Source organism: Sinocyclocheilus grahami, unplaced genomic scaffold, assembly GCF_001515645.1.
Source record: "Sinocyclocheilus grahami isolate Dianchi unplaced genomic scaffold, SAMN03320097.WGS_v1.1 scaffold1095.1, whole genome shotgun sequence".
Taxonomy (NCBI): domain Eukaryota; kingdom Metazoa; phylum Chordata; class Actinopteri; order Cypriniformes; family Cyprinidae; genus Sinocyclocheilus; species Sinocyclocheilus grahami.
This window is the reverse complement of record NW_015506274.1, coordinates 99,121-112,831: the sequence shown is the minus strand read 5'-3', so window position 1 is coordinate 112,831 and position 13,711 is coordinate 99,121. Positions and strand designations below refer to the sequence as shown.

The window sequence follows — 13,711 nt, the reverse complement described above, 5'->3', positions numbered from 1 at the left end:
TTCAACCCAAATATTCAGATGTGTGCAGCACATTTTATGGAGGACTGTTTCCTGATCCTGGGAGAGTAGACTACAATGCCGTCTGTTTTGACTCACAGACTGTAAGTACGTTTTTTTATATTTAAAGAGTTTTTATATTTAAAGTGAGTTTTTGGGCAGTAGAGTAGCACTTGTTGTTTGTCATTTCTCCGATCACAAATGCAGACATGGTTTTATGTTTACGCGGCGTGATACAATGCATAAAAAGATAGTATAAGTCATTATAATCCGTAATTATGTCCCCACTGGATGCAACAAATGCCTCGTTTATAATGGGTTTTAATGTTTTCGAATCGTCGCTCCGGCCGGACAGGGCATCACAGTATGATAAGGGGCGTAACATTTCCGTCACACGCTTGAGGTATTCGGCCAATCACAATGCACTGGATAGCTGGCCAATCACAGCACACCTCGCTTTTCAGACCGATGAGCTTTGTAAAAATCGACGCGTTTCAGAAAGGCGGGGCATAGAGGAGAAACAATAATGTACAGTATGTGGATGTATATACTGTATATACATAGTACAAATGAGTCTTTGTACATGACAACATATAGCATTTATATTTTAGGGAGTCTATTGCAAAAGAATTATCATATTTGGGGCCTGTTACATTTGAAAACTTATGCTTAAAAGCTGACAAAATTAAAATTTTAGCAGATGTACTGTATACATTCAAAATGTCTCCTTAAACTGGACAAAAATATTGATGACTCAAATATTGATAACTCATATTGTAAAATATACATTCATGCATGCTTTCTTTCTTTCTCATAATTTTGCTTTGAAATGCCATAACTTGATTTTCCACTAAAACGACAGATTCTATCTGTTGACTTATGCTGGACTTCTCTAATTATTTAGCCTGCTTAAACCCTGCCCTTCCATAATCGACTATGAATCCCTGCCCTTCTTCTTTTTTTCTTCTTTTTTTCATAATCTGTTACACTCAGATGTGCATCACAATACAGAAGAGACAGATCTTTAATAAAAATTTTATTTTTGGGTGCACTATACCTTTTAGAAAGAGTGAGAGGTACTCCAAAACACACTGGATACCCTCTATACCCCCAGACTGCTGCCCTCACGTTCCTGGAGCAATGCATGTAGCCACCCTGATGAGCCATTAAATCGTCGATAGCGATTTAACGTGCAAGCAGTGAGCCAACACAGACACCATATATCCCATGCAGTGGAATTTGGACAGACAATCCACTAATATGACAGGGAGCGCTTTGTTATGCCTCTTCAGAAACCACACGGCACGCAACCTCATCAAGTGCACAGTCCACATTATCTGCCACAAACGGTACATAAAAAGTATGACATATATCATATGCGGTTGGTTACACCAGACTGCATGCTAAAACCATTATCTGTTTGACGAAGACTTTCAGTTGCCATATTACCGAAGTCTGCTAATGCACATGAGCTGCGGCTACCTGACACCGAAAACATTCAAAAGATCTGGAGAAGTAAGCAAGCTTTCTGGAGTTTCAAGCATGCATTAACTATTGGCTCTTTGTAGCATGTGGGACTGCATACTGATTAAATAATCTGGTTTGTAAATAGAGCCTGTTTTTAATGCGTCTCTGTTTTTCCATGTCTGGATCTTACTGGGATTTGCTGATACCTTTTCCAGGTTTCCCCAGTTTAATATCCCACCACACCTCTCCCTCATGACCCTTTTCATATCCCACAATACCCTGGGCCTTGTATCTCCACGTGGTTACTCTGAACAGCACCTCTAAATTTTAGCAAGGGCTTTGCTGAATAGATTTATAGAAGAATGTTGACAATTGCTCAAAAAGCATCCAGTGCTACCAGAGCTCTCCATCTGTGGCAAAGGCATCCAATTTTCCATCACATGCTTGCTGAGCTGCTGCTGTGATAAATCTGAAATTTTGGAGCTGGCAAAATAAGCCCAGTATGGCTTGGTCCCATTGTAATGTCTTAAGCATGTTTTCTTGATTGACCACAGCAGTCCTGATGCTAGTTTGGCCATTGTGTGTCCTGGAGATTAGCTGTGGACATGCTGGCATTTGAAGTGGGGTCAAGGTTGCCAAATAGCTGAAAATGAGGCGCGTCTCTGTTAGACTCATCCGGTAGCCTAGCTGCTAAATGAGCGCAGTGCATGTTTAGCTCTCAGATGGCCTTTATCACTAATGGACCAGCACAAAGCACCCAGTCTGGAGCCATCAAAGCCTCTCCCATTAGCATGAATGCTCAAACCAGATCAGACTAAATCTAAAACTAATGATCCTCACCTTGAATAAACATCATCCTCATAATGGTGTGGGAACATAATGCAAAAGTACAAATGGAACAGGATGAGATGGATATATTTAACAATGGTCTTGTTCATCAGCACTGTGGCTAACAGGCCAAGTCACATATACTGTAAAAAAGGAGTGTGACTGGTTGCATTTGAGTTAGCGGTGGGGTCAAACAGAAATGTATATTTGTATTTATGCATCTTTATACAGATTATTTTTTATCAAAAGCAATTTTGATTCAGTATAAACATGTTATGTGTTTTCTGGGAATTACTTGTAGTGCAGTGGACCACGAGTGAAAAAAGTAATGTGTGTGTGTGCGTGTGTGCGTTTGGAACTTTAAGACTCAATGGCTATGTGCTTACAATGTTTAAAGTATGAATACCAGGCTAGGAGGTTACAAATAAAATTCAGACAAATATATTCTCACCTATATGTATGCCACTTATTGCTCCATAATCCACATCCTCTGGTTATTGAGTGAAAGAAGGTTAGAGAGAAAAGAGAAAAAAGTGCACTCTGATCAAATAATGATAAATGTGAGATGGAGTCTGGGCAACCCTTAATCAAGAAGTGGTGAAAGAAAGGGGTAATTTGCAATGTTACTGTTTTTTAAACTTGATGTAAACTAAGACAAAAATACTGGCAAATTAGAGCTGGGTTACTGTTATGTGGCCGTGCTGAAAAGGATGAAAAATTACCTTCCATGCTGTCTTTTCAGTGTGAATGAAAGGGCAAGAGGGAGAGGGAGAGGGAGAGGGAGAGAGGGAGAGGGGGAGAGAGAGAGAGAGAGAGAGAGAGAGAGAGAGTCAATCAGATGTTGCACTCACAACAATAAAAAAAAAGTTTTTGACATTTTGTAGAGATTTCTAATAATCAGGAAATACATTCTCATTCTGAAGTTACACAGGCATCATAGCTATTTGTTAAAGAAAGAAGCTGCATTTAGATACAGCAAAAGGCCTAGCACTTCATCAATCAATCTTACTGTATAATCAGTGAACATGTGATGTCGTTTTTACTGCCTAAATTTGGAGCATCATGGTCACAGAGTTAGACTGCACCCTCACAGTTAGTTCACTGACCGCTTCTGCATATTACTCACAGGACCTGAGTGTACATTCTCTATCTGACAAGCTCTAAACTGATTGGCTGACTAGATGCAGGGGCATATGGGGTCCAATGAGGATAAATAGACTGACTGTTTGACAGATGGAATTTATTTTACTTCATAATCTATTTTAGATAAACCTGCCCTTTGCTTTAGGATACACTTTTTAGATAAACCTTTGCTCATCTCTAATCTTTCATTTGGTGGCTTTAGGATGTAAACATTGAGATGACAAGGTCTTTTATTTTTTTTTGATGAATGTACCGTAAATTGAGAATAGAAAGGAAAATGTAATCATTTTGGAAGAGAACAAACATGCTTTTACGAGGTAAGCAGCATAAATCCAAAGCTTACAATATGTGTGTGGTCTTGTCTTTAGCCACAATGCAATGGCAGCCAAGGGGCAAGACATGGACGTTCAGTCCAATTGTCCATCATGCTGTGGCCAGGGTGAAAGTGTGACATCACTCCATTTCCACATCACTCTTTAACACAGAGTGGGATGCTCTTTGTTTATATATTTAATCCAACAGGAGCTCTAAATTAACAATGCATGCTGTATTTGTTTAAAATTACCCTGAAAAGTGTTCTGATAATTTTATGTCTTATAGGTTAGTTGTTTTGTTTTATGCCTTCATATAGCATATACAGTATACTATTTGGTAAAATTGAATGCAGTGTAGATGTCTGTGCAGAGATCTTTTTTTAAGTAACGAATTTAAATGAACTAATAAAAAAAAACTAATAAAAATGAATTGGACTTCCAGTTTTCACATGAGACAGACTCTGTCCCAAATGATGGCCTAAGCTGAGTGAGACTTTCAGAAAAAGTGCACAATGAGGGCTGCATGCCTCCAAAGCAGCTAAAATGACAAAAGGAACACCCTACTGCCATGTTGGGCTCAAGTATGCATGGCAGCAATTAAAGGTTTGCTGGTGCGCATAAAGTGCACCATTTGGGACAGGGCCAGAGAGAGTGAATATTTAGCATTTGGATATTTCAAACGCTGTCTTATCTGCATGTTGTTTCAATACTGCTTGGATTTCTGAGCTTACCACTGAATATAACTGACTCTCTCAGTGGGTGGAACAGAACTGCAGGCCTTTGTAAAGTCACTCTCCTGTAGGGAAACATAGGAAGTTCCTCATAAATATTGTAAAGCTGTCTCTTCAAAGTCAAAAGAAGTTCAGTCGCTCATAGTCAAAACATTTGACACAAACATTAATAGGTCTGGTTGACACTGAAGCCTATTCTGGCTTAAATTCACTATAGTTAAAAAGTAAGAATTGTAATTGCAGTAATAACCGTAATAGTGCAATATATTGACTATATTTTAAAATGTAATTTATTTGTGCGATGGCAAAGCTGAATTTTCTCGCAGTCATTACTCTAGTCTTCAGTGTCACATGATCCTTCAGAAATCATTCTTTTATGCTAAATTGGTACTCATTGCTTATTATTATCATCACAGTTATAAACAGTTGTGCTGCCTAATATTTGTGGAAACAAAGATATTTTTCAGCATTCTTTAATGAATAGAAAGTTCAAAAGAACGGTCTTTAATTAATGTTTTGTAACAATGTAACAACGTCTTTACTGACACTCCAAACGTTTTAACAGTAGTGTGTAGTATATCACAAAACAATAGCATATAATGTAAATAGAATCTGTTATCTTCTATAACTCTATAATAAGAAATAAAAAGACCAATTCACAAACAAAACTCTTTTTCTCAGAATATAGCTATACCTGGCATATTATTTCACCCTCAGATGTACTTGTTTGATCAACTACCAGACTGTTTGCCAGTTTAAGCCAGTATGCCAGTTTAAGAACATGCTTAACAGTTTGTGGGAACTGGCCTCAGACGGTCAGTGAATGGACTGTGGTGAACGTGTCATCTTATGTTGAGACTACATCAAGTTATTTAGTAAACCTTTCAGTAATGACACTTTCATGTCATTAACTCAAAGACACACAAATAACAAAATCTATGCAGGCTGATATATTCTCATCACTTGGTGTCATTTATAGGCACCAACTGTCCAGACAAAAGACACATTTTTGATGACACTGATTGTTTTTCTTTTTATGAGTGAAAGTTTGACTAAGGGAGTGTCAGATTGTGTTGCCCTTGACTGTGTCTAATTCAACATTGGGAACATGATGACAGGATCTGAGTCTGACTGACAAAGTCTGTGTATGACTCTGACAACAGAAGGATTTAGTTTCTCAGTCTAGACTTGGAGTTGAAACTTTGCAATAGTATGATTATGTAAGTTTTCTTACCTTTCCTGAAGCTGTCTTGAGGGAATCAATCCAGCCCTGAGATTGGCGTCACCGTGCCGTCTGGCCTGCCACCAGGTGTCATCTTCTTGGCTTACAATCTGTAACACATCTCCCCTCCAGAATTCCAACCCGGCGTCTTTGCATGGAATAGCAGGATCTTCTTGGGGATTATAGTCAAAAAGTGCCCTTACAAAGATCTGCAAAAATCCACAAATACATTGTGATGTCACCAAGTTTGGTTTTAATTATCTGGAGTGTAAATCAATTTAGAAAACAGCTCTGTACACTTTATTTTAATAATGAGACCTTGTTATCTATGGTCTCTGGCTCTTCTTTGGTGCCTGGGATGACTTTGAAGGTCACTGCTCCTTCTGACTTGGCCTGGAAGATGTGATAATAACATACAGGCCCAAAACAAGCTTACAACGTTCAGATTCAATAACACTTATGAATAAAAACAGAATGCAGATTTGTTATCCTCCAGAAAACCCTCAGCAACAAATGCACAAACATACCAAATTCTTAAAAACATTTACACATACAGCTGACTAACATCACTTTCTATTTTGGATATTGCTGGTTTCTGGTCTAGACAACATAGTCATGTTAACCAAGAGAGGTTTGCTGGTTAAGCTAGTTAAAATGTCTTGTGGGGACACCAACACAATACCATCCTATGCTGGGAACCAGCTTCCAAAATGCAACACATGCTGGTAATCTGCGATGCATACTAGTATGGGAATGATCTCCTCTGGGTTCTTGTCCTCCATTGGAACACCATTGACTTCCTTGAGCTTGTCCCCTTCGTGAATTAGACCTGTAGTATTAACCAATAATGAACCAATGAGAAGAAAGTTTCAGCCAAATTATACAATTATGTTAAACAATGTGGAGTGAATTTAATCAAGAGCTTAACCAGGAACTATAAGCATTGGTATAGGACTGTGCCATGCATATTTAAAGCAAGACTTTTGAGTAGCGACAGATCTTTTGTTTCATATTGTGATGTACATCCAAGAAAAAAATATCAGATGGCTGCAGATCTGAATGTAAGCTTAGTGGACTAAATGACTGGAAAGTCACGGCAGTTATGATTATGAAAATTATGAGCTATAAGTAAAAATGAAACATATGTACAGTATGGATGAATCATTCACAATAAGATCAATAAGGTGGTGAATTTCCATTTCGTGTCAACTTTAAGTGTTCTCCTATGTCTATATACTGATTTTGGTTCTAATTAGGTTTTAATATTAATACATTAAAAATGTTTCTCACCACTTCGATCAGCAGCTCCTCCTCTCATGACTCGAGCCACCACTATAGCTCCAGTGGACTCATCTCTCTTGATGGTGGCTCCCTGGAACATAGAAATGTTTACTGAGGTTCTGCAGGCTATCATTCAGAAATTTGAATATTAAAGTTCCAAAAAGCAAATTGACTGTAAAGCTCAAGTTCATATATCTGGAGGGACCAATTGCAAGCAAACATTCCCAGTTTGCCTTGTAAATCAATATGTGAGTGAGTTATGTCCAAGCAGAAATCGGCACAGAAATATCTTTAGAAAGGGTGATACAGGAGTGAATATCACAACAGGAATCTTAAGCATGTTGTGCAGTGAGAGCTGAACATTAAATGTTGCTTGAAACCATGGTGAAAAAGTCCAACTTAACGAGGGAAACCCTATTCATGAAAGCTCAAATTAGGACAAAAAAGCTTTTGTTTAAATCACACAGATTGTTGACATTATATGTCAAACATCTGATCCGTTTTCTTTTAATGTGTGAAGGAAAATTCAGCGGCCAATGAAATTAATCTTTCAGGTTCATTGGATCTAAACACACATCAGATTTGACCTTGATGAATTAGACACATGTCTGTGTTTTTCTACAATTCCATAACCATTAGCACCATCTCACATCACTTGAATAGAAAAATCATTTCTGTTTTAATCATGTACCAAATATTTCATTTCATACACATCATCTCCCAAGACAATCAGTACACTGACCGTGGCCACAATACCACTCTAGTCCAAACTATGGTGATATTTTAATCCTTTAAAGGCCTCTTAGATAACTGTTTTCAGGAGGCCAAGCTTTAACAAGCCTGTGCAGAAGCAGACAATGAGGTAAATGATGCTACAAGGGACAATGATATAGGAGTTAGGGGCCCTGCATAGTTTCTCAACCAGGGGAGAAGCCAAAATGGCCTGTAGTCCTTAATCGCAGGGCTAAGTCCCCCTATAAGTAAGACAAAAAGATCTCTTCAGATTGTGGATAACTTTTTAGTTCCTTCTCATGCATCTTAAATAGAAATTGGAAAAGCCATGGCCCAATGTTTATAACTCTCTACTCATGGTGTGGGGAAAAACAGATGGGTTCTGGTCTGTGCCTCTTTAAAATAGCCTGCTCAAAGAGAGAACAGTCAGATTTAAGGTTAATGTAGCCCCATGGCAACATCACTGATCATCATTTGTAAGGTAACCCCCATCTGCCAGGTCTGACTTCCACTACACAAGTCCCTGTAAACCACAAATATTTTTGCTGGAACATCGAGCACAGACCAACTCTGATGACGGGAACTGCAGGCACTTTTTGTTTGTTAGCATGCTACTGGGTTGATGGCAGAGCACTGGTTTCAGATGTCATGTAGACAGTCACTATGCAGCAAAGTTGAGAAACAAGAAACTGAATGTATTCTATACCAAACCACTGAAACAATCCAAAAGACAGTAAATATAGTAATAATACATTAAAAATAGTAATATTATTAACTACAATAAAATTACAATAAAATTCCAATTTCTATTTGAATATATTTGATTCGAAATAGAAATTGTAATTAGGGCCTGAGCACCGCAGTGCAAGGACCCTATTGGAATTGCTCAGTTTCTTCTTCTTCTTCTTCTCCAAAATAAAGTGCATTTTTGAGGGCCTAAACATGCTCAAACTCATGAAACTTTGCACACGTGCCAGAAGTTGCGAAAATTTACATTTGACATGGGTTTCAGAAGTGGGTGTGGCAAAATGGCTCAATAGCGCCACCTATAAAATTTCAACGAAGTACCCCTTGAGCTATGTTTCACATACATGCACAAAATTTGGTAGACACATGTAACTCACCAATACCTACAAAAAAGTCTCCTGGTATGAAGTCCGAAACCCAACAGGCAATCTGTTATTTTGAATTTTCTCGTTTCAAGTTTTGTGCCATTTTACGGCATTGTATTTAAACAAACTCCTCCTAGTAATTTAAACAGATCAACACCAAATTTGGTCAGTGTAATCTAAAGCCATTTGTGACGTTAAATTGCGAAGATCTTGAGTTTTCGTTGAAGGGCTTGTCTGTGGTGGCCTGAAAATTTTTTGTCGATTTTTCGACATGGAAAAGGAAGTTGTTGTAACTCAGCCATACAATGTCCGATCTGCTCCAAACTTCACACATTTGATAAGAGTCCTAGTCTGAACACATGTAAAGGCCAATATTCAGTTATAATCATAGCATCATCTGCTGGCAACAGGAAACGACTTGTTTTACACTAACTTAAACATACAATGTCCAATCTGCACCAAATTTCATATGTTTGATAAAAATCTACATGCCCACATTAATTTATAGTCATAGCGTCACCAGCTGACAACAGGAAGTTTGGCACATATAAATGACTGGCATATTCCTCCTATATCTACCGCTTTAAATTCATATTGCTCACCATTCACTGTTTTTCTAAAGCCACCGGGTGGCGGTGGGCCCGGGTGCGAGGGCCCTTTCAATGCTGCATGCAGTTTTAATTTATTGCTGTGATGCAAAGCTGAAATTTTGGCAGTCATTACTCCAGTCTTTAGTGTCACATGACCCAGATATTTATCAAAAATGCTGATTTAGTGATTGAGAAACATTTCTTATTATTTTTTATGTTGAAAAGAGTTGTACTGCTAACTATTTTTTGTGCAAATCATGATACATTTTGTTTTCAGGATTCTTTGATAAATGTAAAGTTCAAAAGAACAGCATTTATTTACAATATATTTTTTATAATTTCCTTTTTTGTAGCAATGTAAAAGTTTTACTGTCACTTTTACTCAACTCAATTATAACAAAACTGAAATAAAACAGTATAGTATATTTAGTGACACTCTGCATCTTCTTGTTCCCACCAGACTGCTTGGAAATGTTGTGTATTTGACTGTTCTCTGATTCATCATAGAGTATTCCATTCTAATCACAATCACGATATACAACAATGGGAAAAAAATCAGTTTAGCGAGCGGATGGCATGGAGGGACTCTTCGTCACAGTCATGTCAAAAAATTATGATGCTTTTTCCATTCATTCTCTGGAATTCATAAAGCTCCATTCAAATGGTTGCCGCCTTCAGCATTATTCACCAGATGTTATAGACTCATAATAGGGAAAATCTGCATTTTACAAGTTATGCATTATGAATGGGAAGACAGCCACATTGTGCGTCAGAATGAGAAGGATAAACCACAATAAAAAGATAGACCATGTTTGAGAGGGTTCGATCTGAAGTCATGCATTTTATTTGCAGAGGGCTGTATAGCGTTTCCTATTTGTATTCAAAGCATCCCATCTAAGCAACACAAATGTAAGTGCAGATGGTTTTGCTCAGAGATGGAAAATATGATTCTGGAGGTAAAGTTGAAGGCAAAACTGATCCAGGTTGCACTTTGATACTCTTTAGTATTATAATCCAAATCTTACCCTTAAAAATGTGTGCCTTATTAGTGTTATGCTGATTACAATAAAAAACAATTCAGTGAAGTAATCAATTTTAGTTGATTCGGTTGATTTCAATTGATTCCTAATCAATTTCAGTACCTTAATATAAACATGAAGTATAACTCACAGTTTAATTCATGGAAAAAGTTAATCTATGAATGATCTTTTCAAGCAATAGTCTTCAGAAATGAGTTTGTAAATGTATCTTGATGTTGTAAGGCAGACCAATGCACTTTACATTTAAAGCTGAAGCAGATTTCTCTAATGGATTGTAGATATGATGACGGTCCATAATGACTTATTAACTGCTGAGTTCCTACTACTACAAACATGTTTTAACCAACATGGACTATTTTCCTATGTTTTTACTCATTTACCCACCAGTGGCTCCTGGTTTTTAACCAAGCGAACAATCTTGATTGAATCTTCTTCTTTCTCGATGTAATCGGGCAGTGGGGGCAGAGGAGGCAAACGAGGGTCAAACTCTTTCTGAGACACCATGTCATGCACTGAGAGAAGAGCCTGAAGAGGATAATGAAAACATAGAGGAATTAGGAATTCAGTCAGCCGCATTTGTAAGGGATAATGTGTGATGGAATGTTACAAATCACTGTTTTTTTTAACAATAATATGTATAATAAATATGTATATCCGAGAGAAGCATCTTTTTGAATGAGAAAAAAATGTAGGGCAGGATTGTCCATGCAGCCTTATAATAAAATAAATGCAGCCTTTATAAGTGACTTTCAAAAAAAATGTATACATTTTACAGACCACAATCTTTTGAACAGTAGCATATATATAAAAATAAAAATATTTTCAGAAAATCAAAAGGTAAATCAACTGGTCTTTACACTTGGCTTGATAAAGAATCTTTCCACATTGAAAATCACCTTACTGAGGCAACCCAGTGTTGCTTTATAAAATGTGAGAGCCAAACAAATGATCCAAGAAGCAACATATCATTAGACCAATCACAAATAAAGCTGTCAAAGCTCTCATGACTGAAACTCCTGAACTCAATAAACTTAATGTGTGGGTCTGGATTTTTACAGGCCTTAAGATGATTATTATTATTTTTTTTAATCCAGATCATGCTTGGAGTCAAATAGTAATGTATATTTTCCATATTTTATCAACCATATATTGTGTCTATCATGACATTTTCGCTAAATACTATTTATGTACTTTGTCTATTGACACCAGCCCACCATAAATGCAGGGATCATTTTATTTGCTTCTGTTTTCAGTCAAGCCTTTATGTCAGTCAAGCCTCTGCCTTTTCCTTCTCACCTGTACATGAGGTTTAGACAGCAGGTATAACAACTCTGTTGTCTCTGGGCTGGCGACTACACAGCGCAGCTCTTCTGCCAACTGGAATGAAAAATAAGAAGCATTAAACATTTAATAATGTCTATACGATATGGTATAACAGGCAAAAATCTCTGACCAGCCCATTTGGCTTAGTTTATGCTCCAGGTATCATGAACTGATCTGGTGCCAGTTTGCTTTGGCCATGCTCGGGGGTCTGGTTCAGTCTATCCCAACCCACTTGACAATATTATGCGAATGTTTGCATAGCAGGTCAAAATGCCACAGTACCAGGAGCCCTGGAGAAATAGCTGTTTCTGTTGTGGTTCAGCCAAGGAACAACCAACTTGACTGAATGTGGTTCTGAGTGACACCGGACCTGACATTAAACATGCATTAAATCTCCAAAACTGAAATTTTACACTGAGCTGCGACGTAAGGAAAATGCTTTTAACGGCTTAATGCTCCAAAATGTCCTCCTCATTTTCAGTCCGAGAGAAGATGGAAAGTGATATCACTTTAAAACTACTCTTTGCCTTAATGAAATACAGCATGCCCAGTCAAAAGCTGGAGATAATCTTTCTTTTAAGAGTCTCTGCAGAATTGAGTTGATAAAGTCAGAGCTGATTGTTTTTGCAAGGTGTGCAAGGAAGAGGAAAAACTTTAGTTTTATAATAGAAATGTGAATACTGTTGAAGGGAGAAGTTTGTAAATGTATCTTGATGTTGTAAGGCAGACCAATGCACTTTACATTTAAAGCTGAAGCAGATTTCTCTAATGGATTGTAGATATGATGACGGTCCATAATGACTTATTAACTGCTGAGTTCCTACTACTACAAACATGTTTTAACCAACATGGACTATTTTCCTATGTTTTTACTCATTTACCCACCAGTGGCTCCTGGTTTTTAACCAAGCGAACGATCTTGATTGAATCTTCTTCTTTCTCGATGTAATCGGGCAGTGGGGGCAGAGGAGGCAAACGAGGGTCAAACTCTTTCTGAGACACCATGTCATGCACTGAGAGAAGAGCCTGAAGAGGATAATGAAAACATAGAGGAATTAGGAATTCAGTCAGCCGCATTTGTAAGGGATAATGTGTGATGGAATGTTACAAATCACTGTTTTTTTTAACAATAATATGTATAATAAATATGTATATCCGAGAGAAGCATCTTTTTGAATGAGAAAAAAATGTAGGGCAGGATTGTCCATGCAGCCTTATAATAAAATAAATGCAGCCTTTATAAGTGACTTTCAAAAAAAATGTATACATTTTACAGACCACAATCTTTTGAACAGTAGCATATATATAAAAATAAAAATATTTTCAGAAAATCAAAAGGTAAATCAACTGGTCTTTACACTTGGCTTGATAAAGAATCTTTCCACATTGAAAATCACCTTACTGAGGCAACCCAGTGTTGCTTTATAAAATGTGAGAGCCAAACAAATGATCCAAGAAGCAACATATCATTAGACCAATCACAAATAAAGCTGTCAAAGCTCTCATGACTGAAACTCCTGAACTCAATAAACTTAATGTGTGGGTCTGGATTTTTACAGGCCTTAAGATGATTATTATTATTTTTTTTAATCCAGTTCATGCTTGGAGTCAAATAGTAATGTATATTTTCCATATTTTATCAACCATATATTGTGTCTATCATGACATTTTCGCTAAATACTATTTATGTACTTTGTCTATTGACACCAGCCCACCATAAATGCAGGGATCATTTTATTTGCTTCTGTTTTCAGTCAAGCCTTTATGTCAGTCAAGCCTCTGCCTTTTCCTTCTCACCTGTACATGAGGTTTAGAGAGCAGGTATAACAACTCTGTTGTCTCTGGGCTGGCGACTACACAGCGCAGCTCTTCTGCCAACTGGAATGAAAAATAAGAAGCATTAAACATTTAATAATGTCTATACGATATGG

The 13,711-nt window shown here is 37.4% G+C and overlaps 1 protein-coding gene across 1 annotated transcript in view; it reads right to left on the bottom strand.

Moving 5' to 3' along the window:
• Window positions 1-13,711, bottom strand: part of mpp7b (MAGUK p55 scaffold protein 7b) — a 46,668-nt gene that overhangs the window by 19,466 nt on the left and 13,491 nt on the right. Inside the window, exons 5-13 of the mRNA XM_016252237.1 lie at window positions 13,578-13,658; window positions 12,666-12,806; window positions 6,993-7,074; window positions 6,446-6,531; window positions 6,021-6,095; window positions 5,715-5,911; window positions 4,481-4,545; window positions 3,015-3,026; window positions 2,744-2,782 (exon numbers count right to left, since the gene is read on the bottom strand). Of these exons, the coding sequence (XP_016107723.1) occupies window positions 2,744-2,782; window positions 3,015-3,026; window positions 4,481-4,545; window positions 5,715-5,911; window positions 6,021-6,095; window positions 6,446-6,531; window positions 6,993-7,074; window positions 12,666-12,806; window positions 13,578-13,658 (778 nt within the window). The remainder of the gene's footprint in view (window positions 1-2,743; window positions 2,783-3,014; window positions 3,027-4,480; window positions 4,546-5,714; window positions 5,912-6,020; window positions 6,096-6,445; window positions 6,532-6,992; window positions 7,075-12,665; window positions 12,807-13,577; window positions 13,659-13,711) is intronic.